Below are 27354 nucleotides of genomic sequence, written 5' to 3'. Positions count from 1 at the left end.
TACCAGGTTTATAATTATGATTCATTTGACCGAAAGATCGGTCTGTATCTGATCGTCGCGGGGACTGCGTCTGGCTTCACGGATCCCTTCCTATACAGGAGAAGAGCAATAATGTCAAATGGGTGATAAGACTCCTAAAAGACTCCTAAATAAAAGACAGACGGATCTTTCTGTCTAATCCATTCATGGTACCAAACTTTATTATGGATTTCATATTTGCAACTACCTTACATTACGCACGATTCGATTTGTTTTGGTGGGTAATCTTCAACCCTCGAGAACAAACTTCGAGCAGCAGGTGTACAACTGCGACAACCGGGGACAGTTTTATGATATTTTGACGTGTCATTTGTCAAAATGCCTCCGAAGAAGGGTGCAGCTGGTCCTAGCAAGAAAACTGAACAGAAGAAAAAGGATAAGATTATCGAGGTAACCTTTCTAGCTGTAGTATTTTCCATTTTGAAGTCGCCTGCCAGCCTTCTGAACCGTGGTATGGTGCACACTGCTTCCTTTTTTGGTGCATGTGTATGCACGCAGTGAGTTCGCGCGCTATGTCGCCGTGGGTGAGATGGGCGATAAGCGTTTGTTCATTCATTCATTCATTCATTCTAGAAGAAACATATTTTATGCCTATTTTGAAACGGGTCGTTCTTACTCTTTCCCCTCATCATTGCACGTTTGAGATCGTTTGTGTTTGAGTTGTATTCATGAGTCTCCATAGAACTCTCTTGTCACAGATACAGGAAATTTCCCGATCCTGATTCTATTTCTGCAAGCTGATTTTACGTTTTTATGTTTCTACGTAGGCTACTGCACTGGTGGTACCAGTGCCAGTGGCCAGTGGCAGTGCAGTGGTCGTGGCTGTGGTGGCCTAACGTTACATTGCATTTGTACTGCCTTAATTGTATTACTGTATATAGCCATATAGACCGATCTAGATGTGGATTGAGTGACATCATGTCATTTACTATAGACTAGCGCTAGTTTAGTGAAAATTTTTAGGAAAATCGGAAAGCCAATTAAGAAACATGAATTCTTTTTTTTTTTAAAGTTTTGGGGACAGTCATCGCTGCCCGGACTGACACTGGATAAGGAGACTATGAATGAATTTGAATTCACAAGAATCTACACTTCATGCTTGTTATGAGACATCACATCAGTATGAACAACAGGAACTTTGTATTTTAAAGAGAATATAGAGTGTGTCCAAAAAAAATTGATGTGTATCAATCAGTTTTCACTTTCCTATCCTAGACATTCCTAGCATTTGACGTGTTGACCTCTTTCAGAAAGCTGGAGTAAATTTACATTGTAACAATGGCCTGACCAGACGCCGTGCAAAGCACAGTGTCCCGCCTTACTCAGCACACCTGTATAGTAACAGAGCTGTGTAATAGGGTAACATGTTGATGGAATGTGTACTTTTCATGAAAAACAGAATTTCACGAAATCCTATTTATATTTTTTTAATATTGTAATCCATAATGATCTTATGAATTGTAGTAGTCGTCTTTGAAATCCAGCAATTACAGCAAAAAGACTTTAAGAAATCTTAACTATTAAATTGATCGTCTGGTTTCCTCAAACTTTCACTAAAGTGTTCTTGAGACTAGGCTTACTAAATATTGCTGCTTTCAAACTATCCACATTCATAATTGGGCGTCGGTTTCCTTTAGTTCGGTGTTACTTATAGGATTCTGAGATATTCTCCTTGCGATGGCACTTGCCATTTTAAACACTTTCAGGGATTTGTTTCATAAACATGTATGAATTCTACTTTTTTCAGATGATACTCTTGCATAGTCACTCAGTCAACGCCAGCAGTAGGTAGTCTGGTGGTAGAAGTGAATTCACTGGGAGTAACAATTATTTTGTGTTTTACATAATAACGTATAGAGTAAGGGAGGGAGTTTTCGGCCTTTTTATGATGTAGGTAAAAAGTAAATAACAGAACCAAAGTGATGAATACACAAATAAAGAGTGTATATATACATGTAATCCCTAAACATATCATGAACCAGTGGTAAGATATTACCATGGCAACAGTTAGAAAAGTGACAAACTTCTTTGGAGGGAGTTTTCGTCCACTCTGGGGGAGTTTTCGGCCGCTATGTAGTATTTGATAATCCTTTCATTTAGACAGTAACAAAATGACTGTATTTGTTATGAAAAGTTGTATACAGTGCACTCCCGTTACAACGAACACGGTTATAACGAAATTTCGTTATAACGAAGTTAATCTTCTGGTCCCAAAATTATCACCATTAAAGTCTATGGTACAAAATTTGCTTATAACGAACACAGTTATAGCGAAATTTCCGTTATAACGAAGTCTTTTCCGAGCGCCACGGACGAAGAAAAACAAAAGAAATGTGCTCCGTTATAACGAAATGCGAATTGCTTTCGAAAATACGTAGCAAAACATGCATTTATAGCGTCTCTGCATGGGTGAACGCTTCACACTACTGTGTGTTCGCTCCTTGTGTCACACACAGTTTCTGAGGGGAACTTGCGTTTATTATTGTAATACAGTTATCCCATCACATTTCACACAGCTTTCCAGTGTTTGATGAGTAAAAAGCAAACATAATATGATATATACGTGGTTCTTTGTTTTCATTATATATTGTATTTGTTTGGTTATAACGAAATTTCGTTATAACGAAAGAAAACTGCCGGTCCCGAGCATTTCGTTATAATGGGAGTGCACTGTATTAACAAACAATATTCCTCTCTTCTTAATTCATCCACAAATTTCAGGGTTTTTTTCTGCAAATCTTTTCTTAATATTGTATTTTTCTCAACCTACAACATGTACCCTTCTTTCATTACTAACACACTGTATACTTACAGCAAAAGTCACATTGTTTCTCCCTTCTTTTTAACATTTCTCATATAGTGATGGTAATTTTCTTTTTTCTGCTTGTGTGTATAATCATTGAACTTTCTTATATCTATTCCTTATTTATGATCATTTCCCCCTTTTGTCTCATTAGATCATAACATAGGTCTACTATTCAATAAATTTCATTATCTTTATTGATGTAAAACTTCACTGTTCATATGGGGGGGGGGCAAAGTTTACATCTTTTGCCTTAATCCTTAGGAATATGACAATGAAGACAATCTAGGCAGGCTTATGTCTTCTTATTTGCACGCATATAAGGAAGTGCAAAATTGGACTAAACTTACATATTCTCAGTTTTTAAAGTGAAAATAGAAAATCAAAAACTTAACGTATCAACGCCAAATCTCTGCAGCTAGGTCAGATTGTGTGAGCAAAGATATGATCGAAAGTTTGCAAAGGTGGCCGAAAACTCCCCCCGGACGAAATTACCCTCCCTTTCTCTACAAAACAATCTCTGGATCTGGTGAAAAACATTCAATTCAAGTAATTACTGGCATAATAAAGAAAGGATGAATTTACCCCATTTACTCTATTTCTTTAGAAAAGATTCAACGTACTTGAAAAAAAAAATGAATGAAGTTGTCAACATTTCACTGAAATCAACTGAAAGTTAGACATGACTGACAGCAGCTGTAGACAAATAACATTGAATTCACAGTCACATTCTTAATGTATAGACTATTACATCTATGGCCTTCTTGAGGCTGACTTTGTGTGAATGCATCCAGACTTGCTTGGTATATTGTATTTATATATTTTCAATCTGCAGGTAGATATTGACTACCTCATTCTTGAAAGATGTTTAAAAATATGTTTTTGCCTCAGCCAGTGGTCATAATATTAGACAAAAATCTGATAGCTTGAATGATGAAAATACATGTGTAGCTATATGCCTATTTGATTTGGCAATCCATGATGAAATCTTCATGTACATGTGTAATTTATTTACCCATTATTCATTTTGTATTTCCTTTCTAGGATAAAACCTTTGGCTTAAAAAACAAAAAGGGAACAAAACAACAAAAGTACATCAGTAATGTTCAGCAGCAAGTCAAGTATGGCAACCAGAAAGCATCAAAGGTAAGATCAGTGCTACAAGAGTAATTGTATGACAGGAGATTATTGGAATATACCGTTTGCCAAGACTGAGTAAATTGTAGTTAGGTATGGTATTGATGATAATTGTAATTCCTCATGAGTACTGAGAATGTAATATTTTTATCATGAATATTACTTGTAGAACTAGTAGTAGTAGTTTTGTAGAACCATAGTAGCAGTAGTAGTAGTAAGAGTAGTAGGAGTAGGAGTAATAGTAGTAACAGTACTGAGTATTGATAGTATATCATCATTAAGAATGCTCTGGTATTATTGCTGTGATTTATAATGAATATATAACAGTTAAATATTCATAATGCACTAGATTAACCTACACTGTACATGTTGAAGGCACACAGAAAAATGCTCGTGACAATTAAAGCTGATACTATGTGTATAATATACTGCTTTCACAACCATTCTTGTAATTAATGTCAGCCAAGAAAATGGGTCATGTAATATCAATTTATACAGAGTTTGTATCTAAGTTTAATTGTGTGATAAAACTTACAAAATTTTGTAGTTTCACAAAGTTGATTAAAATGATTATAGTGTGGTAATTGTGAGTAAGTTAGCATGTATGGAAGTGCTGCATCTTGCTCTACATTAAGATGTCTAGATCTCTTCATTAGTTGCCTATATGTCTTTGGGTATCTATATGGCTATTCAGTCACTTGTTAATTTGACTGCCAATTCACCTGCCCATCCATCTTCAATCTTTTATTCTATGTTTTGATCCTTATCTAAAATGTATTTCTATGTCTCTTTTCCAAAGGCAAAGGAACAGGAGCTTGCCCAGAAGGGCGCGAAGAAAGAGTCCAAGAAGAAAGAAGCCGAGGAGCTGAACATGCTCTTCAGACCGGTCATGGAGGCTCAGAAACTCTCCAAAGGTAACCAGATCTGAAAGAGAGACAGTTTGTCACCCTGTTCGTTTGGTCATTCTATCATTCATGATAGGCAGATTACTGTACGAGCTGAAATTTTGGCGGTGGTTTTTTGCCTTTGAACCGCGAAAATAACAACAGGCGAAAATAACAACGCGCAAATAAGTAAGTTCAGTTAGACCCTCGCAACCACGAAATTAACAACACGCGAAAATGTCCTCCAAGTAGAAATTCGCGAAAATATCTGTACGCGAAAATTTCAGCTCATACAGTAACTCCTAACTACAAGTTCCATTCACAGAATGCTTATCAGTGATGATTGGACTCTATAGTCAGCCAACGAGGATCTACACTGTGATGACAAATTGTATTAATTTGTTTTCAGAACAGAACAAAAAAAAAAATGTGAGATCAAATGTCGGGACATTGGCAAATCTCTCTCAAGAGTGTTCTTAATAATGTGGAAAATTGATTCCGTTACAGCTCAGAAAACAAATATTTCATCTTTTTGTATTGAAATCAAAGCATTGTTGTATTGGTTGATTTTTTTCTGTGTACTGTGCATACACTGTATACATGTACAGTAAAACCAGAAACATTCCGGGCATGAAACTTTCACAAATTGACAACTGGTATTTAATGCATTGTATGTACAAAATCTTTCTTGCACATTTTAATTTTGCAATTCTTGGCTCCTCAAGAAATTGGCAAGAGTTTCATGCACACAAATCTCTCAAATTTTACAGTAACTATTGGATTTGCAAAGATGTCATAAATGCATCCTTTCAAATACAGTCAACCATGCTTCAGTCGACCTCGCATTTAAGTTGAATAATCACCCAAGTCGAATGTCTTTTCAAGTCCTTTTCTCTTTATTTTCTATTGATTTTAATCCCTCATAAATCAAATTTTCTCTAAGTCAAAGCTGTTTCTTCAGTCCAAATAGATTCAACTTAGGAAAGGTTGACTGTACATATCAAGTTGACGAACTTGATAAGGAGCCCTGATTATTCTCCTTCTTTTTTTTTTTTAGGAGCGGACCCCAAGTCTGTCCTGTGTGCCTTCTTCAAGCAGGGAACTTGCACAAAAGGAGACAAGTGCAAGTTTTCGCATGACCTCACCATGCAGCGCAAGGCAGAGAAGCGCAGCGTGTATGCAGACATAAGAGATGACGAGCTAGAAAAAGGTGAAGCCTTCGTATGTCAGTCATAGGATGATCTAAACAAAATTCCAAACATTTTGGCCAGAGTGTTGATCAAAAAGAAGAAAATGTATGATAGCAGAGGAAAAGAAGACATCTTTTCATCCTGTTGAAAATGTAGATTTACATGATTAATAGAGATGCCATTGTTTATCGTAGTTTATGATTGTTGTACTTCTACTATGAAGTACCAGCAGATGTATTTGTGTTTCGTGCCCATCTATCTTATATAGTGTGCAGCTTATGATTTCTTTTGGTAAGTGTGTGGGTTTTTTTAACGCATTGGTGATATTATCATTACAAATTGTATTATCATTACTATCAACAAACCTCCAGACAAACTTTATGTGCAAGTAAAACAAGTGAGGTATAAATTCCAGTGTGCTAAACAGCTAAAAGAAAAAATATAGACACTTGTTTTCTTTACCTATCCAATTTTATATTTGAGTCAAAACTCTGAGGAAACATTACAGAAATAATTCATAATCTTTTTCATTACATCATGATCTGTTTGTGTGAAATGTCTAAAATGCTTACCTAGCTCTCTTCTGTATGTGTATGCCCCTATGCATACATGGGCTACATACATACAGACAAACAAACAGACTGATCACACCATTTACAATGCTGACAAATGCTGACCGGTACTGTAGTCACTTTGAGTAAGATTCTAATTTTCCTTCCTTCATCTTCATGTAGAAATTTGAGATTGGACAGAATTTTTTACTCTGTTTGACACTGCGACATTCAAGAAATACCAGTGTAGCAGGCATTGGACTTCCTCTCACTCTATGGCCCGAATCAAACCTATTATGCAACTGGAGGTAGAATAATATACTTTTCCTGGCTTCTCGCCGTGCACTCTGAGGAACGTGAATTTCCAAATTCTGTAACAAGATATCGATCAGTTAAATACAAGTCTGTGATTGGATGAATGTGACCTTATGAATGATGATGGATTATTTGTTAATATTCTCTCATGAGCAGAACATTGTTTTGGAGGTTTTTGTTTTGGAGGACATATTCACATTAAAAAATGTGGGAAGCAAGGCATGATAAACTTAAAGGACAAGTTCACCATCATAGACATGTGGGTTGAGTGAATACAGCAATATTAGTAGAACACATCAGTGAGAGTTTGAGCAAAATCGGACAATCCGTTAAAAAGTTATGAATTTTTGAAGTTTCTGCTCAGTCACATCTGGATGAAAAGACTACTATAGCTTGTGATGTCACATGAGTACAACGATACAAAGAAAGAATAAAGAAATTCAACATATTTCAATTTTTCTCGCATAACAAAAGAACACTCGACTTCTCTCTTTCAGAAGGCAGGGGGAATAATATTACCCTTAACATACGTCAGTAGCAAGTCGAAGAACTGTGCACTTTATTCAAAAAGTAAAGTTTTGTGAAATTCTCTTTTTATTTTCCTTATATAGTTGTACGCATGTGGCATCATACACTGTAGTAGTCTTCTCTTCCAGCAGTGACTGCGCAGATACTTAAAATATTCGTAACTTTTGAACGGATTGTCCAATTTTCCTCAAACATTCACTGATGTGTTCTACTAATATTGCTGCATTCTCTCAATCCTTATGTATATGAAGGTGGACTTGTCCTTTAAATTAATGCAATATTTGTTCGGAGAATCAGTGCAAATGGGGTGCAAAATCACAGAAAATGTGTATTGTGTAATGCGCAGCCAGCTAGGTGTGGCCTTGTTGGTGGTGAGTACTAGTATATAGACGTTGTATGTTACAGGTGTGAATTATTCTCAAAGTATTCTGACTACCGGTGCCCCATATGGTAAAAGAGATACGAATTTGACATCATGGAGACGTCCCTGCCACCAGCAGGAGACTGGAAAGAGTCTTTAAAAAAAAAATTGAACATGTATGATTTCATCGAAACTCCCTGGAGACTCGGCTACAGGGAGACTCGAGTCTCCACCAGGTGCACCAACTAGTCTCTGGCCAAGTGAGATACTGTAAAACATGACATATTCGCGGCACGAAATTTTCGCGAATTGGAGCCGACGGCCTTTTTCGTGGCATGAAATTTTTGCGAATTGCCACTGGCGTTCAATGCATGTAGTGTAAACAAGAAATTTTGTATACATTTTAATTTCGCGAATCTTGGCACTCGCAAAATTCGCGAAATTAAAATGCACGCGAACATTCCTCGTTTTACAGTATCCACTTTCATTTTCATTTTTGTCTCGCCCACCGGAGGTAAAGGCGAGACTAAGGGATCCAAATGGCGTCCGTCCGTCGTCCGTCCGTCGTCCGTCCGTCGTCCGTCGTCCGTCCGTCGTCCGTCCGTCGTCCGTCCGTCGTCCGTCCGTCGTCCGTCGTCCGTCACAAATGTTAAAGTTTACCTGCAAGACTCTCTTATGATGCATAACTTGGCAACTGTTACAGCAATGGCAGCCACACTTGGGTGATAGAAGCACTAGGGGTATCTTCATGTTATGGTGTTGTCAGAGGTCATGTGATGAGGTCAAAGGTCATTTGAGGTCATATATTAAAGGGTATGTGCAAGACCCTCTTTTCTATGTTAAAGTTTACCTGCAAGACTCTCTTTTGACAAATAGCTTCACATAAGTTGCTTGGATTACAACCTAACTTGGGTCATAGATGCACTGGGGGCACCTTCATGTTATGTTGCCGTTGGAGGTCACATGATAAGGTCAAAGGTCATTTGAGGTCATACATTAAAGTTTACATGCAAGACTCTCTTATCACTCGTAACTCGACACATGTTGCTACAATAGCAATCAAACTTGGGTGATGGATGCACTGGGGGTACCTTCATGTTATGGTGCCGTAAGAGGTCACATGATAAGGTCAAAGGTCATTTGAGGTCATATGTTAAAGTTTACTTGCAAGACTTATCACACATAACTCAGCACATGTTGCTACAATGGCAATCAAACTTGGGTGATGGTAGATGTCTCTTGGAAAGTTGAAGGTAACCACAAGGTCAAAGGTTACAGACAGGGGTCAACGAACTTTTAGGGCCCAATGTTAAGTTTTTAGGGTGCATTTCATTTATGGCTCATAACTTTTGATCCCTTTGTCCGTTTGTGACCAAACTTGGATGGAACATGTCCCTTGGGGAGGTGAAGGTCGTCACAGGGTCAAAGGTCACAGACAGGGGTCAACAAACTTTTAGGGCCCAATGTTATGTTTTAGGGCGCGTTTTGATTGTGGCTCATAACTTTTGATCCCTATGTCCGTTTGTGACCAAACGTGGACGGTAGATGTCCCTTGGGGAATTAAAGGTCATCACAAGGTCAAAGGTCACAAAGGGGTCAACAAATTTTTAGGGCCCAATGTTAAGTTTTTATGGCGCGTTTCGATTATGGCTCATTACTTTTGATCCCTTTGTCCGTTTGTGACCAAACTTGGATGGTAAATGTCCCTTAGGGTATTGAAGGTCACCACAAGGTCAAAGGTCATAAGCAGGTCAATTAACTTCTGGGAGTTATAAAAGATATTAATTCCTTGTACGCGAATGGGCGAGACTCAATTTGGCGATTGCCTTGTTTAATTGATTGTCACAGATACCATGGAAAATTGGGATGAGGACAAGCTGAAGGAAGTTGTCAACCAAAAGCATGGAGAAGCCAACAAAAATCAACAAAAGACGGACATAGTGAGTGTATACAATACCTGCCCTTTGGGTGTAGTGTCAAATCACAGTAGCTCTGTTTATATCATGGCTGATTGATGCATACATGTGTGTCCGCATTTGGTGTACCTCTGGTTAGTTTGTGTGGTAATTGTATATGTTACTTTGTAAGGAATCATGTCCATCATGTGCAATTTGATGTTACAGGTGCCAGAATGATTTGGAATAAAACGAACCATGAAATTAAATAAAGAAGTAGTCATTCGCCCAAGAAACAAATTAGTGTAACAGAAGTGCTTCATTAGCTCGTAACAAGGAGGTTCGAGAGAAGGAGTTACAACTGACTATAATTATTCAATCAGCTGTCAGTTTTCTATGGATGGACAAAAGAATTCCACAGTTGCATTTGTGCCTTTGATGTTCGATGCTTGAAGCCGCCATCTTTCTGAGCAATTTGAAGATTCATTTTTAAGGCTAACATGATATCGGGTATATGCTGCTCGTTTATATATCAAATGCAATGAAATTTCACCTAATGATAAAGCATATAAAACAAAAGTCAGTTCCTTTCGAAAATATGTGCAAAAGTGTAAATCTGAGCTGTATTTTGTGAAAGTGTTTGACATTTTACCCTCATGGAAAGCCGGTTTTGTCACTTTTCTCCTTATTTCCGCCTAATGAAACTAATATGGTATCATCTTCAAGTATAGTTCTTCATAAATTGATATGTTAGATTAGCGTACAGACACGTACAGTCGAGTAATTTTGATATCTATTTCAGCAATAATTGAGCAATTTCTATTCGCGCACCCCTTGCCTTTACCATTGTCTACCGCCCATTGTTTGTAAGTAGGGATAGCGAAAAGTAATTACCATCACAAAGACATATCTTCCTTGGAAGGTGGCTGGTGATTATGCAATGAGACACGAGTCAATTGTCTTCACATCTGAGCGGCAGATCCAGTTTGACACATACTTCAAATATTTTTGAGTGGCGGCTTCGAGCATGGGATCAAAGCGAATAAGACTGTTGTGACTCCATTTCTCGAACCTCCTTGCTTGTAACTTGTTAAATGTTATATTTTGCACCAATGCCTACCTCATATTGTAATATGTTTTATTTGGAAGTTGCCTTCTTTGATGAAGATTTGTTAAATTTGATGAAGTCTATGTTATGTATGCAGGGGAAAACAAAAGCAAAGCAGAAACAAACAACAGTGGTTGCAAAGCAGTGTGTTATGCAAGGTGATATCAAGCGGTAATCCTATTTTGAGAGAAAGACATTGTATATATAATTTAAAAGTGAGTATTCCAATGTTGTTTGTGTGTATTCTTCTAAGGTGTGCAAGTTCTTCATCCAAGCGCTGGAGGACATGAAATACGGTTGGTTCTGGGCTTGCCCAAATGGGGAGAAGTGTAAATACCGACACGCCCTCCCTCCGGGCTTTGTCCTCAAGAAGGATAAGAAGAAGATGGAGGAGCAGACGGAAGAGCAGATCTCACTGGAGGAGCTGATCGAAGAGGAGGTGAGACCCTGTTCACACTGAACAATTAAGGATGGTCCAGAGTGGATCATTGAAGAGTGCGATTGCATAGACCTAACCTGGTGTAGCCTGCTTTAATATGGTCCATGGTGCTGGTCTTTGGGCCAAGGTGTAGAGCACTGTGATGACATAAAGGAATCACAAAAGGACAAAAAACAGCAACAATGCAAAAATGACTCACATGTAAGCCAAAACTTTGAAATTTTGAGGCTTTTTCGTTGAACATATTTCATCAGATTGGTATATGGTGATGATTATCACAGATAAATTTTGAGCAAAATCTGTTGAGGACTCAAGTCACAGATAAAGGTCAATGCCTCTGTATTCCCACCATGGCTGTATAAGCTCCAGAAATACATGTGATTATAGTTTTCACCAAAACTGGCTGTCGATGAAGTTTGTGGCAAAATATGACAAAAGTACAGTTCTGGAATAGTATACTGTAAAACATGATATATTCGCGGCATGAATTTTTCGCGAATTGGAACCGACAGCCTTTTTCGTGGCATGAAATTTTTGCGAAGTGCCAATGGCGTTCAATGCATATAGTGTAAACAAGGACTTTCGCGTGCATTTTAATTTCGCGAATCTTGGCGCTCGCGAAATTCGCGAAATTAAAGTGCACGCGAAAATTCCTCGTTTTACAGTAGTCAAGTTTCATCCCTTTACATTGAAATATGGAATATTATGTCTTTAACCGGTTGATCACTGAATTTGTTGTCTTTGCTTTCTTGCTGACAGAGGTCAAAGCTGGGCGGTACCCTGACAAGGATCACCTTGGAAACCTTCATGCAGTGGAAGAAGAGGAAGATTGCAGAGAAGAGGAAAAAGCTGGAGGAGGACCAGGCCAAGAAGCGCAATGAACTCAAGCAGGGCAAATCACTTGGGGTTTGTTGTTTTTTTCTGTCTTATAATGTCATCATCTACGTCATTTATTATTGTCTCTGTCCTGCCCCAATTTTGTCCCCCTTGAAACATAATGGAGTCATATGAGGCCTGAGCTTGCAATTGTAGGCGAATTTTCATTAGAGGCAAAAGGATAAATATACAGGGTAAGCAGACACGTGCATGTTCTATGCACTACATGCACTGTCTGGGAGGCCCAGGACACAGAACAGAGAAAACAAAAGGGTTATACGTGTAGGTTAGGTGTCAAAGGCAAGGAGCCAAACGAGTAGGGAGGTGGAATTAAAGCAAATGGTGGAGCAAATAGAAGGAACAAAACATTCTAAAATGGTGATTACAAATTGTGCTGGAAATAGTGCAATGATTTGAGGCGTTGTCACACTGTCCAAATATACGGGATACTTATCATATTAGTTATTGTCACATAATTTGGCACCAACAACCCAACATGGCCAACTGCTGTATTGCCACGTATTTGTGCATGTACACCAGCTAGCTGTTTCAGCTGTCGTGTGGATTTAAAGGGACTGTACAGTTCTGGTTGGGATGAGGATTTAGCTATACCGTTTTGCGAGATATTCAGAAACCACTCTATGAGATGTCAAAGATCATACAATTCTAAGGGGTATCAAAAGTTTATTTGATGAAAATCGGTTGTGAAATGGCTGAGATATCCAAAAACAAGATGAAGCAAAGAGATCGTAATAAAAGTTGTGGCCTGTAGCCTTTTTTTATTTTCACTTTTTTGGATATCTCAGCCATTTGAAAACCAATTTTCATCAAACGTTGAATCCTTCTTAAAATTACATGCTCTCTCATGTTTCATCGGATGTTTCTCATTATCTCACTTAAGAATGTTATAAACCTGAATCCTCACCTCAATCAGTACTGTGCAGTCCCTTTAATATTTCATTATTACACTGCCAAAGTGAAATGACTGAATGAAACAAAAATCTTGCTCCATTGCAAGATTAGATCACCCTTCTTGTGCAGGTTTTTGTGTAACAGTGGAAAATGATGCAATAACATCTCACATGCTAGTCAGTATCACATTATTTCTGGTAGTATAGGGCTGCCTTGTTATAATGTCGTCTTATCTGTGAAGTATAACCTCTTATTTTGGTATGTTTCTCCAGGTTACGGGTCGTGAACTCTTCCAATTCAAGCCGGAAATGGCTGGAGAAGATGAAGACGAGGGTGATGTCATCACCTACAAACGGGAGGTGGAGGAGGACGTAAGTTTTGATCCATTTTCCACTTATTTTGCCCCCAAAAGTATCATTGCTACTATTCACACATAACAGGATAAGGTTATAGAACTGTGCAACTTCTCTGTTGTATCATTGTGTAAGACTTGTAAAGCACTATTCATACATGACACTGCTACGGTTCATAAATTTGTTTGCCTTGCTTTTCTTGCTGTATCCCTTAGTGGACCATTAGTGGTACAGTAATTGTAATCTTCTATTGTATGTCCATGCTATCATGTAACAAAACCCCAAACCTTGCAAGAGATTGAAAATGCTAAGTAACATTAGTATTGTGTTGTAAATGACCACAATTGAACTTTACATGCTAGGTAAGCAAAAAGGTGGAAAATCCAGTGGAAACAGCTTTTATGATCACATTGATATACTGTATACAGCTTATATGATCACATTGATATACTGTATACGTCATACATTTAGCAAGTCTAAATTTTTGGCAATCAGGACTTCCCGACGATTTTGCTAGTGGTTACATTCGCGATCGTGGAGTTTAGTACTGAACGGAGAAATGTAAATGTGCACGTCACATTCATAACGGGTTCAGCGTCAATATTTTTCGCTTGTCTTTAGATTCGCGAATAGCACCCAACTCGCGAAATTTGCAAAAATAAAAGCATCGCAAAATATTTGCATTTACAGTGTTAAAGACATTGACAACAGTCATCAGTTAGGCAAGCAAAGCATTTAGAGAATGAACACCATTATGATTTGTTTTGTTTAGTTTGGCTTCATTTGGTATAATTTCATGCGAAAGGCATCTTGCAAATTAAGGAGACAGTTCGTATCTGACATATTTAGTCTCCTTGGCTACACACTGTATGCAGGATTCAGTCAACGTGCAAGATGTCAGTATAGAAGCCTTTGCGGCAGCAGCCATGGAGATTGACAGCACATCCTCAATCACAAGTAAACGGGATCCGGCGGATCGCCAGGCTGCTGCAGCGCCCTCTACCAGCAATCATCAACAAGGTGGGTCATTCAGGTGTAAAGTTTATGTTTCATGTCTTCAGCAAAGCTCAACATTAGTGGTGGCCCTGGGCCACTAAAAATATATGTAGGGCCACCAAATATCAAAAACAATTATATCATTGTGGCTTGATCAGGCAACTGAGATTCAAAATGAAATTATATATTTGCTTTCATTTGGGGCTGCTACATTTCTTTTTCAGGCCACCAAAACTTCATATTTAGAGGTAATAATGGCCCGAACAGCCATCAGAAAAAAAAAAAAAGTTAGCATCAAGCCCTGTTCAGGTATTGCTCATAAGAACTGATTTTATTGTTCCCTCTTCAGGAAAGAAATATTCTCTTTGCAAAGAACCCCAGAAAGTGACTCATCAAATAATGATAGGAGAAATTTGAAGTAAGAGAATGTGGTGCATCATCATGTATACCATATAAAGTCTGAGATCATAAAGAAAAATGTGCATAAAGCAGACTTTGACATTATAACCTTTACAGGTTTCTAGCGTTCAAAAAATGTTTTCCATGTATTTAAGTAGGGCAATATCAATTTAAAGTGTAGCATCTACCAAATTCAGATCTGCCCAAAGCCAAGAAATTATTTACCTGACATTATATGGCTTTCGTGATGACACATCACAAATGATAAACAGGATATGGTAGATTTCATGATATTCTCTCACCTTGGAAATCAGTTAAAAACATCTGATACTCAGTACTTTGATAAATGGCTGTTCTAAGTCATACATTGCTAGTTTTCATGTAATAAATCCCCCCTGATGACATTACTGATACAGGGGAAACTCGATATAACGAGATAGTCGGAACCGAGTCGTTTTCCTCGTTATAGCCGATATCTCGTTATATCAATAGGCATAAAAGAAAGTATAGCATAAAGACATTAATTTGCACATGTGGGACTAATCATCATCTTTCAATCAATACTGATAACTTGGTAATGTGTGTGAGGGAATTACTCACCTTTATGTGTAAGAAGATGTTTTTCGCCAATGAAATCCAATATCAAGAATGTGTTTCTTATTAATGGTAGATGTTTGAATTTGTAAATTTACATAGCTTGCGATTGTGTCAAGATCGTCTGTGGATTGGTATGTGGTTATGGGATGGGTGTGTGTTGTGTGTGGAAAGCTTGAATATGGTCTGCGCAATGCTGTGTGTGTGTGCGTGCGACACATTCTGTATTTACATGTATGTACATTACGACTGCGTGTGTGAAGATGGGGAATTCCCTACATAGAAAGCCAATCACAGCATCAGATTGCCTCACACCTCCTAAACATCATGATGATGTCATGTATACATACGGCCGTCTCACCACATTTTCTGCATGTATCAGTGCGCATACACTCACACATTCACGTACAACATGCGGTGCTAGCTGGAGTGCACTGAAGAAAATAATATGTGTGTACAAGACAGTTTTTGGCGCATCAAGCTTTACAATCTCGGAACATGATAGCACAGGCGAAGTAAAGCTTTACCCGAAGACATTTTGCTTTATCTCGCTATAACAGGTTTTATTTACTATGTTTTTCTTCGTTTGGAAATCACAAAATTTATCTCGTTATAGCAGTTATTTCGTTATAGCCGATCTTGCTGTAAGAGTAGCATTTTACATAGATTTGTGTGGAAGGAAATTTGGGACCGGTAAAATTTCCTCGTAATAACCGATATCTCGTTATAGCAGTGTTCGTTATACCGAGTTTCCCCTGTATTAGCAAATTTCACCGCAATAGTGCAGTGATGGCAGTATTGTAAAATCAAAGGAAACTTCCAGATGATTTTCTGACTTTAGCCTTTGAACATCAATAGATTGGCTAAACTGGGTACAGAGTTTCAGAATTTGTATTGATTGCAATGAAGAATAATGTTTTTAAAATTAAAAAAAAGCACATTGACTGAGGATGATGACATAGCAGCTTTGTATAAAAGAATGCTTGATTGGATGCTCAAGGAAGCAGAACAAAAGAAGAATGCATGCACAAGCTGACTTGTTAAAGCAAGTGTTAAGGCAATGAAATTACATTGCTATGTTACTGGAATATGGGATCCTCCTACATCATCAGCCTTGTTCACTGTAATTTGTTTCAGGTTTTTCAGAGTATTGGTTTATCTTCTCAAGAACCACAATAAATCCCATAAAATCTATACATTGCACTATGGATTTATGTACAACATGATGTAATATTATGAATATCGTCTGGAATTTCCCTTTAGATATTGCCAATGTTGTTAGCAGTGTTAATTACATGTCATTGTTACTTCACATTTTGCAGTGTGAATTCATGTGTCTCATTTTACTTGTATAATGCTCCTTTTACATGACCCTTCTGATTTAATGTATCCTTCTTGCTGGGTTTTGATCTCTCATACAGACGAATCTGGTAAGCTAGACCAAGCTGCCGCTATTATACCTGAAGATGATCCTACGTTACAAGCCATTGCTGCTGCTGAGAGTGCGCTAGCCAACGGAGGAGAGGCAGTTTTAGACGATGTGGACATCGATGAGGAGCTATTTGGAGCAGAGGCAGACATCGACAAGGAGTTAGAGGCAATCGATCTGGAAGATTAGACCGGCCACTTGGCATTCTGGGCATTACAGGAGGAAGGAAAACTTTGCAAGAAATAGCCAGGCAACTTTGAATCGATTTGAGGTCTTCAACAACAAAAATTACTTGTCATCGGTTAATGAATGGAAGTCATAAGTGATACCGGTCATGCGGGGCCGTCATCCTGTCAAGCAACACCTGTACTTGTGTGTTTTTGAGGATGTGATTGAGGAGGACACGGGTGTTACCATGCCGACAGGATGACAAATTTCGTACCAGCATGGATGACATCCTTTGGAAACACCGTCTCCGCCATCTCAGCCCCTTGCTTGCGGCAAGGCACTAGTGATGCATCGTCAAGCAACCTCACAACCAAATGTCAGTGGTGCCAGTTGGCAGCACCGGCTGGAAGCACCATACATCCGCCCATAGGTGCAACTCGTCTGTGTGTCCATGGGGATGTGAGTGTCTTGTGCTGTTACCTCAGCATTGCACCATGCTTTACCTTGCCATCATTGAGAGATAAGAGAGCGACATTTAATAATGTCTGCAGGTAAACCAGCAACATCTTGGATCTACTGCCTCCTTCTGTGATGCATGGGCAAGAGTCTGTTTTATTGCCACAGCAACAGTCATGTTTTCTCTGGTCACTGTTCCTCCTCATTTATCGTTAGCCAAGAGATAAGTCCTGGACGAGAGATTATTTTTTGAAAATTATGAAAAATTGTAAGAGAGCCATATAGTGAAATACAAGTATATACCTCTTGATGAGAGCTACATATATTTGCATTTTTTTTTTCTTCTGATTCATAAGGTTTTGGAGAAGAGAAAAAAGCTTGAAAAATGAGGCCGGATGTCTTATTTCTGATTGATCAACTTAACTAACTAGTTATGATTTGATTTTTTTTTCCAACATATTGGCCTCATATCTTATGCTTTGTATTTCTTCTTTTTTAAAAATATTTTTATTTTCAACATACAGTCAACCTCGCCGAAGTCAAATCTATTTGGAATGAAGAAATAGATCAACTGTTAGAAAATTCAGCTACTGAGGGATTACAATCAATAGAATATAAAGAGAAGAGGACTTGAAAAGACATTCGACTTAGGAGATTATTCAACTTAAGCCAGGTCGACGTAAGCAAGGTTGACTGTTTTCATATAAAACTATGAAAGTTACAGAGCAATCTGAGTGTTATGATTAAGTCCATTATATCATCAAAAGCATGCACTCTGATGACATAATGGACTATAGGTATATCGGACAAGCGTCTTTCTTATGTTTCTTCTTGGCACAATTGCAACTGCTAATGACCAGTGGGTGATGGGTGGTCCACAGGTATTCTTTGCAAATGTGGTCAAGTGATAGCCTTACCAGACTCCAAAATAAATGATATGACTTTTTGTGAGAGCTCTCCTCGTCCACGATGGAGCTGGTTGAAACATGGTTGAAATATTGTCGGTCTGTAGATTTGTGGTCATTTTCATCCATAAAGTGACCAAGGAGGATTGTTGAATGTTGTACGCTATAAGTAATAGCAGATTGCCGTGCTGTGATTATAACGCAAAGGACAGGCACATGAGCCAAGGTGGTTCAGTTTGTTTTCGTACAGGGTGCTCCCATTACAACGAACACAGCTATAACGAGAAACTTCGTCACAATGCAGTAAAAATTCATCGCCCAAATGTATCATCTTTATATTTGGGGAAACTTTTCACAGACTCATATTTCTCCATAGATGATACTAATTGTTTGTGAAATGAAATGGCAACAAAATGTGACAACCACAAGGGAAAGGTCCTCATCCATCACCCATTCACTTACATCTGAGTCAGTGAATGGCTTGTTTCTTACTTTCACTGTTCATATCTAAAATGATATGAATATTTGGAAAACATTGACCTGGGGGATGACCACTTCATTGAATCAAAAACTCAGGTGTGCGTCTGCTTATTTTTCTTTTAACAAAGTCCAGCTGCTTTTCATTTTCAGCTAAATTTTTTTTCTTATTTACTTGTATATTAGAATTTGTAGACCATATTCAGTCAGATTTTTTTTTTCTTCAGTGAAGAAGTGAAGAGCTCAATTTTGCGAATGGAGAGTAAAAGAGAAATTGCATCAGTGCGTTTGTTATACAACATTTAAGTGTGGTAGTGCATGATACCAACACCAAAAGTGTTTGTAACTCGTGAGTTTTGGAGAAAAATGTTGCCAAAGAGACTACAATCTACACATATTTTCATGCAGAAGAAGGAAAATTATTCCACTTGTTTCACTAGTGTACGTGGGACAAACTCATTAAGGGAGCCTCGTATATCCACGAACAACAAACCTATTACACCATTGTATCAATTATCAATCAATGTGATTTGTCTGTGGGATATGTACTACACATTGTCAAAATGATTCTTCCAGTGTCCTGTGTCACGGCATGTGATTTTCATATCTTATTCAAAATATGTGACCCGCTACAACAAAAGGATCCTAAAGTCGCTGACGGGTGAGCCGAGAAAATCGAGTTTGAAGTCAGATCATCAAAATCCGTCAAAACTTTCGGATTTCTGTGCTCGACACAGTTTCATAGTCTAATGTATCTTCTATCATCTGCAGAAATTTCGAAGCTAAATGATCAGAGGAAAGGCAAGAAAATAGCATTTTTCTGGGCCATGATTTTCCGACTTTCAACGGAACAGAAACGTGTCCGAAGATTTGGATTTAGCGCCGCAGGTAGACTCCGCCCCTAGCAACGAGGGAGTGATCTCATTGGTCAGTGCATGGCATCCTGGTTACTGATTGGTCATGCGTAGACCGCTGGCGCTAAGCTTGAATGAACATTGTGGAGGTCGCTAGGAGCGTGCCTTCTATTGTCAGACGGTGAAAACCGTCTTGCTTCCCCTTGATCATGATAGCGTCGGAAGGGAAACTTTGAAAGCGGTTTTCTCAAAACACCAATTTCTTAAACCTCTCAACATGCGCTAATAAAACCATTGATATCTCTGCAACTGAGTACTTTTATGAGTCATGTTATATATGGCATTAAAGTGGAAGAGTAAGGGAATCATGTCATGTCATTTTCAGAAAATTGTCATCCCCCGACTTTCGGATCCTTTTGTTGCAGCGGGTCACATATGTGTGTTAGAAAACTGGCTAGAATTTATTCTATCAACTGACAAGCTTTTAGAATTGTTATCATTCTATCTTCACTAATTTGCATTACATTCAGTGGGTACCGTGGACCAGCTTGAGCTATCACAGCTCTAAGTGTGTGCACCACCTATTGCACTAGAAGTGGACTTGCCATTCTACAGTTCAGAGATATCAGTTTGATATCCCAACCAACTTATTCCAGGACACTTCTTTTTCACACAAATTCTCGCTGCTACTGTGTATGAATGGCTCATTGTACTGCATATCTTTCAGTTTGCTCAAATGACCAAGAGTTCCCGCTACACTACGTGTACTATATGGCTTCCACATATGTGGGTGTGTAATTGCCCAAATGAACAGCTCTGTAATGTACATCCTTGTCCATAAAGTGGACAATTTCATAGCATTGATGCATTTAGGTAAAAAACAAAGTGTAGGGTGTGTGTTCCCGTAGGTTTTGAATTATTTCTGAATTGCTCATGAAATGTTTGTTGCATTATATCAAATTTTTACTGAACCCCAAGGCCTTTTAGATAATCTGACTTGGGATGGGGGTTGGGGAGGTAGGTGTCCCGACAGATTGTAATGATAACAGAGAAATGTCATAAAACACAGTATAATGCATTTTCGACATTTAGATTGCATTGGTGTTGTGAGATGAAAAATGGTTGGAAATTGAATGGCGATGCAAATGAGTATGTGAATAAAATACAAACGATAATAAGAAAGAAGTGGTGCTCTTTTTTTCTGTAAAACTAGTTTCGAGCGAAACTGTTGAAGAGAATGAGGTTGAGGAGAAAGTGTTGTAACAGGGACTTCTGAAAGAACTGTGAAGAAAAGTGGATAGTTGAGAAAAAGGACCTTTTGCTATAAATTAGTTCTTAGCGTAACTATGAAAAGAATGGTGGCGTGAAAGATCTAGCAGATATTGTGAGTGGATAGCATAAAACAAGGAGTGTTCTTTTGCTGTAAGTTAGTTCCGAGTTGAACTACACTACATATACATTGTATTTGAAGAGTTGTGGAATGAAGAGAATAGATGAGAGGAAAGTTACGGAAAAGAGGTGTTCTTTCACTGTAAATTGTTTCGAGCTGAACTTGTAAAGGGAAGTAGGTTAAGAAGAAGAGAGTATTGTGGCAGGGAGTTCTGAAAAAAATATGGAAAATTGAGAAACGGGTATTCCTTTGCTGTAAATTCTTTTGCTATAAATTCTTTTTTGCTGTCACTTCTCTCCCCAAATCGGCTGACAAGCAAAAAAAAAAAAAAAGAAAAGAAAAGAAAAAAACCAAGGAGGGGGCTTAAACACCCTAACCCCCGATCCACCACTGAGCCCGGAAGTATGTTTTTATGTTCCCTGCCCATGTCATGTTGATTGCATACTTGTAATTATTTCTGTAATAACAGATCTTGTCGGAATACGTCATGGTCTGATCACCTGCCCCCTGCTGTCAAAACTCTGCGGAATTTGTGCATGAATGCATATGAAATTTCATAGTTTTGCTTTTCCATTTCATTCCAAAGACACCAGCCTGCTACAACTATATTATGCAAATTACAAGAAATTGTATATATACATGTATCATTGTTTCTCATTGTCATGGTAGTGATTTTCATAAATAATATCTTTTTTAAGTTGAAAAAAGGAGATATTTTACTCTCGTCATCTTTCTTACCCAAATACGATCGTACTTGTAGTTGTAAAAAGTTAGCAATGGCGATTTCTACAAAGTTATTGGATCAATAATCTTGCTCTATAATGATATTTAATTTTCAAGTCCTTTCACTACAAAGATGGGGGAGAATGACCAAAGGCAATAGGTGGCGCTATTCGTTATTCAAGCTACTAAGTAACTTCGCTAAAACGCCAACGGAACGACCACGCATTTATACACCCAATTCCCTCTGAGTTTGATAATACATATGGATGGTGTCAGAAAATTACATGTCAACTGTCAGCTTTTGCTGCTGTCATGGATGCAACGACATCCTCTTGAATGAATGGGTGTACATTGTATTACCGCTGCTGTGTGGAGACGTGTGGTAGCAAGTTCTTCCATCTTTCCCCGGCAGTATCCAGTGCCTGATACCCATTTTGAATGCCTTGTATGTTGCTATGCTAGGCAAGCCTCGGACAAGCTTCCAGGTTGTAAGGTAACAGCCTTTATTATCAAATATGCTATGCATAACATGTGAACGTGCAATCTACATTATACTCGTATAATCTGTCTATTAAACCTGTAGCATAACAACACTACATAAAAGGTACTTTGGCGACTTCAGGATATAACCACTTAGCTGTCTGAGATAGAGGACCTAAAATTAAACATACACCGTAAATCAATGTTTATGGCCTTTCTTGTCTGCATCCTGGAATATCACGTATGTCATTTTTATAAGAAAAAAAATCGTGGGGCACTAGTTTCGTACCTAGGTTTTCTTATACACCAAGCAGGTACTAGACGAGCCTAAGTAGTAGGCGTACATTCTTGGTAACTCGTCGGCTAATTTTTGAAGTTCAAGGCACGTCATCCCACACTTGTTTAACAAAAATGCCCAATACACAACACACACGCGCGCGCGCGCACACACACACACACACACACACACTTATGTTACACACAAATTGCGTCAAACGAAAGAAAAAGATTATTTGGAGGCTTAGGGGGTGTTGCAAGAAAGATGAATTAATTGCAACTCCCAAAAATCTTTAAGTTGCAAATCCTGCAATTTATTGCAAGCTCCCTTCTTGCAACTGCATCCTGCGATTGATTGCAATTTGCAATAGATATTTGCAATTGATTGCAACTCGACTTTCTTGCAACACCCCCTCAGTTGGATGGGTGAATAAAAACAACAACAACATAAAGTTGAAGATAGACAAGATGCAATGTATTTACTCAGGACAATAAAGAACTGAAAGACCAAGAGAAATCGGTACGATTATATCTGGAATTACAAATTGTAACGAAGAAACTTCTTTCAATAAAAAAAAAAATGATTCATAGAAACTGCGCAATATAAATTCACAATTATCATTATTATTATTATTATTATTATTTATTATTATTTTGGATACGAATATTATTCTGTGTGTGAATGTCTAATTTATACAACAGCGAATATACAGATTGCTTTATTTCCTCTCTCTCTCTCTCTCTTTCTCTCTCTCTCGACATAAATATGCGTAAGTACAATTGTACATACTTTTCTTCGTATTTCTATACAACTATAAAAGCAGTGTATATAATACTCATTTATGTGTGTGTGTGTGTGTCTGTCTGTCTGTCTGTCTGTCTGTGTCGTGTCTGTGTGTGTTTAGAGAGAGGAGTTATATGCAAGGCATATTTCACCCACATGAACTCATGATATTCCTGCACGAATCATTATTATGAAATACTCAGTAATGGGAGAATGCCAATGAATTTGGCCGATCTACAACATTCACTTACTTCGAAAAACAACGTTGTTATAACACACAGACTGCATTGATTTGGAATGGGTGTTACAAGACTAATTTTTCGATTGTAAAAGTAGGTCCATGGTAAAAGCAACACCTAATGAAAGGCTGGTACATTGTACGTGCTGAAAACAGGTGACACGCACATCGACGTTCTCATTGTCAAGAACGTATATCAGAGACTCCAACCCCAAGCACCTTCTGATCTGGAGATTCTCCCGCCTGAAACCCTTAGCAAACGGGAGACTCCAACTTGATGTGTGCGAAGCGCGAAATTCCCAGGGTTCTAGATGCTCTCTAGTGCTATCTAGGGCTTATTTTTTCAACATACTATAGAAATAAGTAAGAAATCCTTTCCAACGGGAGACAAAGAGCCAGGGCGGGAGAAATTAGATCTCAAGCGGGAGAACGGGAGATTTTGCAAAAATGAGTTTTCGGCGGGAGATCTCCCGTCGAAAACGGGAGAGTTGGAGTCTCTGGTATATACATGGTTACGCGGTGGTTTGCGGATTCCTGGCACGCTCCTAGCATAAAAATCATGGTAAACAACTTTCTCTTTCCAATAAGGACGGGACCATTACCGATCGATTCATGCAGTCAAAACAGCGTCCCCATTACCCTAGTACTTGAACCCGAAGCGAAATAACAGCTGGCCAGCACATTAGACGTACATTTGTGTACCTGCCAATCATCTGGCGCCTGGAGCCTCCAAAAACATAACTAACCAAATCAAAAACACTGTTACGCGGAAAATGTAGCTGTATTTCCATGGCAGAATATTTGGCTGTTTATGAAAGTCAAATGTATTTTCTCTCATCGCAGTAATTGCCCATCAGTTTTGTGTGTGTGTGTGTGGGGGGGGGGGGGGCTGCAATCACTCAGTATGAGTACAATGCATTCGAGAACAAAATCGGAATAATATGCTGCTACTTCTCTATCGCAGCCTCTGCTGTTCAGTTACTCCCCTTCCTCCAACTTGTGGTACGATCCTTGGGGTTACGGGTCAAGTACGCATTACCCAAATGGTTTATCAATATTTAGCAGGAGACCATCGTAAATCACTGAGGTGTTTACTTCCCGCTCATTATTTCAAGGGTTGTGAGCAGTACAAGGATGGAGGAAAAATGCATAAATTTAATGGCTAACGTCGTTAAAACAAAGCTAATTATTTCGACAGGCTTACATTTAAGACGCGGATTGTCCCTCACTCTCGACCAAGCCCGCACATTTTTAAATAAAATTTGAAACGAAAACAAGTTCAGACATCCATCAATCTACGCTGGAATTGTGTTCAAAGTTCAAATCTATTTTCTTTTACATCAAATAAACAGAGAAATTACATACAACTTATAAGCAGAACATATTTGTAATAATTGAGAAAACGTAAATTAACAAAATACAGGTGGAAATGAGTAGCAAATGAAGAAACTTGCAAAATGTACGAGTTAATTAAAGGTGGGAATGGAAATGGAGGGTCCCACTAGAGAGCAAAGCTTGTACGATACGGGACCCTCAGAAAATACATAAGACAGCGAATGATGAATTAACGAAGCTACAAACCGATATAAAACAAAATCAATCGAACCTATTAATGTCAACTGACATGAAATCAAATTAGGAAAAAAAAAGAATAAATGAAATTGCAGCACGTGCCATCGTGGACGCAAGGTAACTGGATTCCATGATGTAAGAGTAATGATAAAGTATAACCTGGATTGAATATATTGCAATAAACTGTGTACATATACCAGTAAGAATGCAGACGAGCGGACATATAAGGAGAGAATAGACACAATGGTATATACTGTACAATAACAGGAACATTTGAGGAGGACTTGGGTATGACAGATTATTTTTCTGTATAATAGAACAGTGATCGATTCATAATTGTTTAATGTTTAAAGAAGTGATGACTCGATTGAGATGATAAAACGAACCTAACTTGTATGTTGTAAGATTTCAATAGAAATGATTTTGATTTGTTCTTGAAAGAGTTCCAAGTTTTAGCTGTTATTATAGTGTTATGAAGTGAGTTCCAGTACTTTGGCCCATCGTATAGATGAAGGTGTTCGGAGCCATGCAGCAAAAAGTCCTCCGTTGTATCAATAACTTATTTAACGGAAATTTGATGTGGAGGGGGGGGGGGTCCAAGTTCCGTGGCCCAAGATTAAGTAATTGGTCTTAGTTTGTCATTTCAAATACCTTCTTAAAGGTCATGTTTACCTTTGGGAGCAGTGATTTAAAAATGTTCAAGATATCGCATTTTGATACATATGTGTAGGTCAGTTGAATCACAAAACATCCTACCATATAAGATTTTTGCAATAAAGCCTGAAATTTAAGGAGATGAGAATCACTATTTTTCTTAACAAACCATAACTATATACCTTTAGTCTGGAAAAAAAAAATCATTACATGTATAACTGTTGTTCACATTTTGTATATTCGATTATACTGGTTCAAATTTTTACATTGGTTGTTTCTATCTCTAACTCACATTTTAGAACTATTTTGAAGCACTAATGCTGGGTTTTTGTTTCATCTGCAAACCACATGGTAAATTATGCCTTTAATGCTTAAATCACATCTGTATCTACCAGTAACAACGATACAGTCTGTATCACCCAAAATTTACTGCACATCTCATGGTCATGTTTAACATTCTTCCCTCTCGATTTAAACGAACACATAATTATATACATCATTTACGACAGTTTTATGTCATTCTTCCCGTCTTCGGCTAGTTGATGTTAAAGGACAAGTCCACCTTCATGGACACGTGGATTGTGTGAAGGCAGCAATATTAGTAGAACACATCAGTGAGATTTTGAGGAAAACCGGACAATACGTTCAGAAGTTACGAATTTTTGAAGTTTCTGCTCAGTCACTGCTGGATGAGAAGACTACTACAGCTCGTGATGTCACATTGTGTAGAACGATATAAAGAAAATTCATCATATTTTCACTTTCTTGCATAATAAGAGAACCCTTGACTTGCTTGCTTTAAAAGGCAAGGGGAATGATATTACCCTTAACATACGTCAGTGACAAATCGAGAAAATGTGCACTTTTTTTTCAAAAAATGAAATTTTGTGAAATTCTTTATAGATTTTCTTTGTATCGTTCAAGGCATGTGACATCATACACTGTCATCATACACTCGGATACACTCTCATCCAGCAGTGACTGCGCAGATACTTTAAAAATTCATAACTATTGAACGGATTGGCCGATTTCCCCCAAATTTTCACTGATATGCTCTACTAATATTGCTGCATTTACTCAATCCACATGTATTGAAGGTAGACTTGCCCTTTAAGTAGGCGAAAAGAAAGTGACATTGGCGGAAAATGTTGTTCGGTGGAGGGTATTCATTTGAACGAAGAGTCACGTGTGTTTGAGACGGGAAGAATGAGGAACTATTGTGTGCTCAATGGGTAAAACCATTATCTAGACAGGGTCATCCCAAGAGACCGACACCCAGATATTATATACATCCCACGAGTTCGATCGACATATAAAAAAAGGTCCAAGAGTCATATAGCCCATGAGTTCGAAACTTGGTAAAAACAGTCCACGAGTTCGACATTAAAGCACGGGGCGAATGGTATATAAATTTTATTGGATAGGGTGAAGACTCCGCCTTAATCTTTTTATAAGATATTTAGAAACCACTTTATGAAATGTTAAAGAGCATACGCTTTTAAGAGGAATTCAAAGTTCATTTTATGAAAATCGGTGTTAAAGTGGCTGAAACATGAAAAAACAAAGTA

The 27354-nt window shown here is 38.1% G+C and overlaps 1 protein-coding gene across 1 annotated transcript; it reads left to right on the top strand.

Annotated features, from left to right (window-relative positions):
- The first annotated feature begins 286 nt into the window (after positions 1 to 286).
- On the top strand, positions 287 to 17317 carry LOC139720232 (zinc finger CCCH domain-containing protein 15-like). The gene is made up of 10 exons (XM_071631596.1): positions 287 to 429; positions 3887 to 3988; positions 4779 to 4893; positions 5921 to 6073; positions 9657 to 9748; positions 11065 to 11250; positions 12010 to 12156; positions 13311 to 13409; positions 14267 to 14411; positions 16802 to 17317. The coding sequence occupies exons 1-10, from the start codon at positions 358 to 360 to the stop codon at positions 16996 to 16998; spliced, it is 1308 nt and encodes a 435-aa protein (XP_071487697.1). The 5' UTR covers positions 287 to 357; the 3' UTR covers positions 16999 to 17317.
- Positions 17318 to 27354: the final 10037 nt, after the last annotated feature.

The sequence above is a fragment of the Diadema antillarum genome, unplaced genomic scaffold (genome assembly GCF_040938485.1).
Source record: "Diadema antillarum isolate AM-2024a unplaced genomic scaffold, OU_Dant_1.0 scf00000124, whole genome shotgun sequence".
Taxonomy (NCBI): domain Eukaryota; kingdom Metazoa; phylum Echinodermata; class Echinoidea; order Diadematoida; family Diadematidae; genus Diadema; species Diadema antillarum.
This window is presented reverse-complemented; position numbering and strand designations above follow the sequence as displayed.

Excerpts from the sequence above, each read along its gene's own strand:
- LOC139720232 (XM_071631596.1), top strand. The coding sequence starts at position 358 with ATGCCTCCGAAGAAGGGTGCAGCTGGTCCTAGCAAGAAAACTGAACAG. Across the intron at positions 3,989-4,778 it reads GCAACCAGAAAGCATCAAAG|GCAAAGGAACAGGAGCTTGC; the intron begins GTAAGATCAGTG and ends TCTTTTCCAAAG. Across the intron at positions 14,412-16,801 it reads TACCAGCAATCATCAACAAG|ACGAATCTGGTAAGCTAGAC; the intron begins GTGGGTCATTCA and ends TCTCTCATACAG.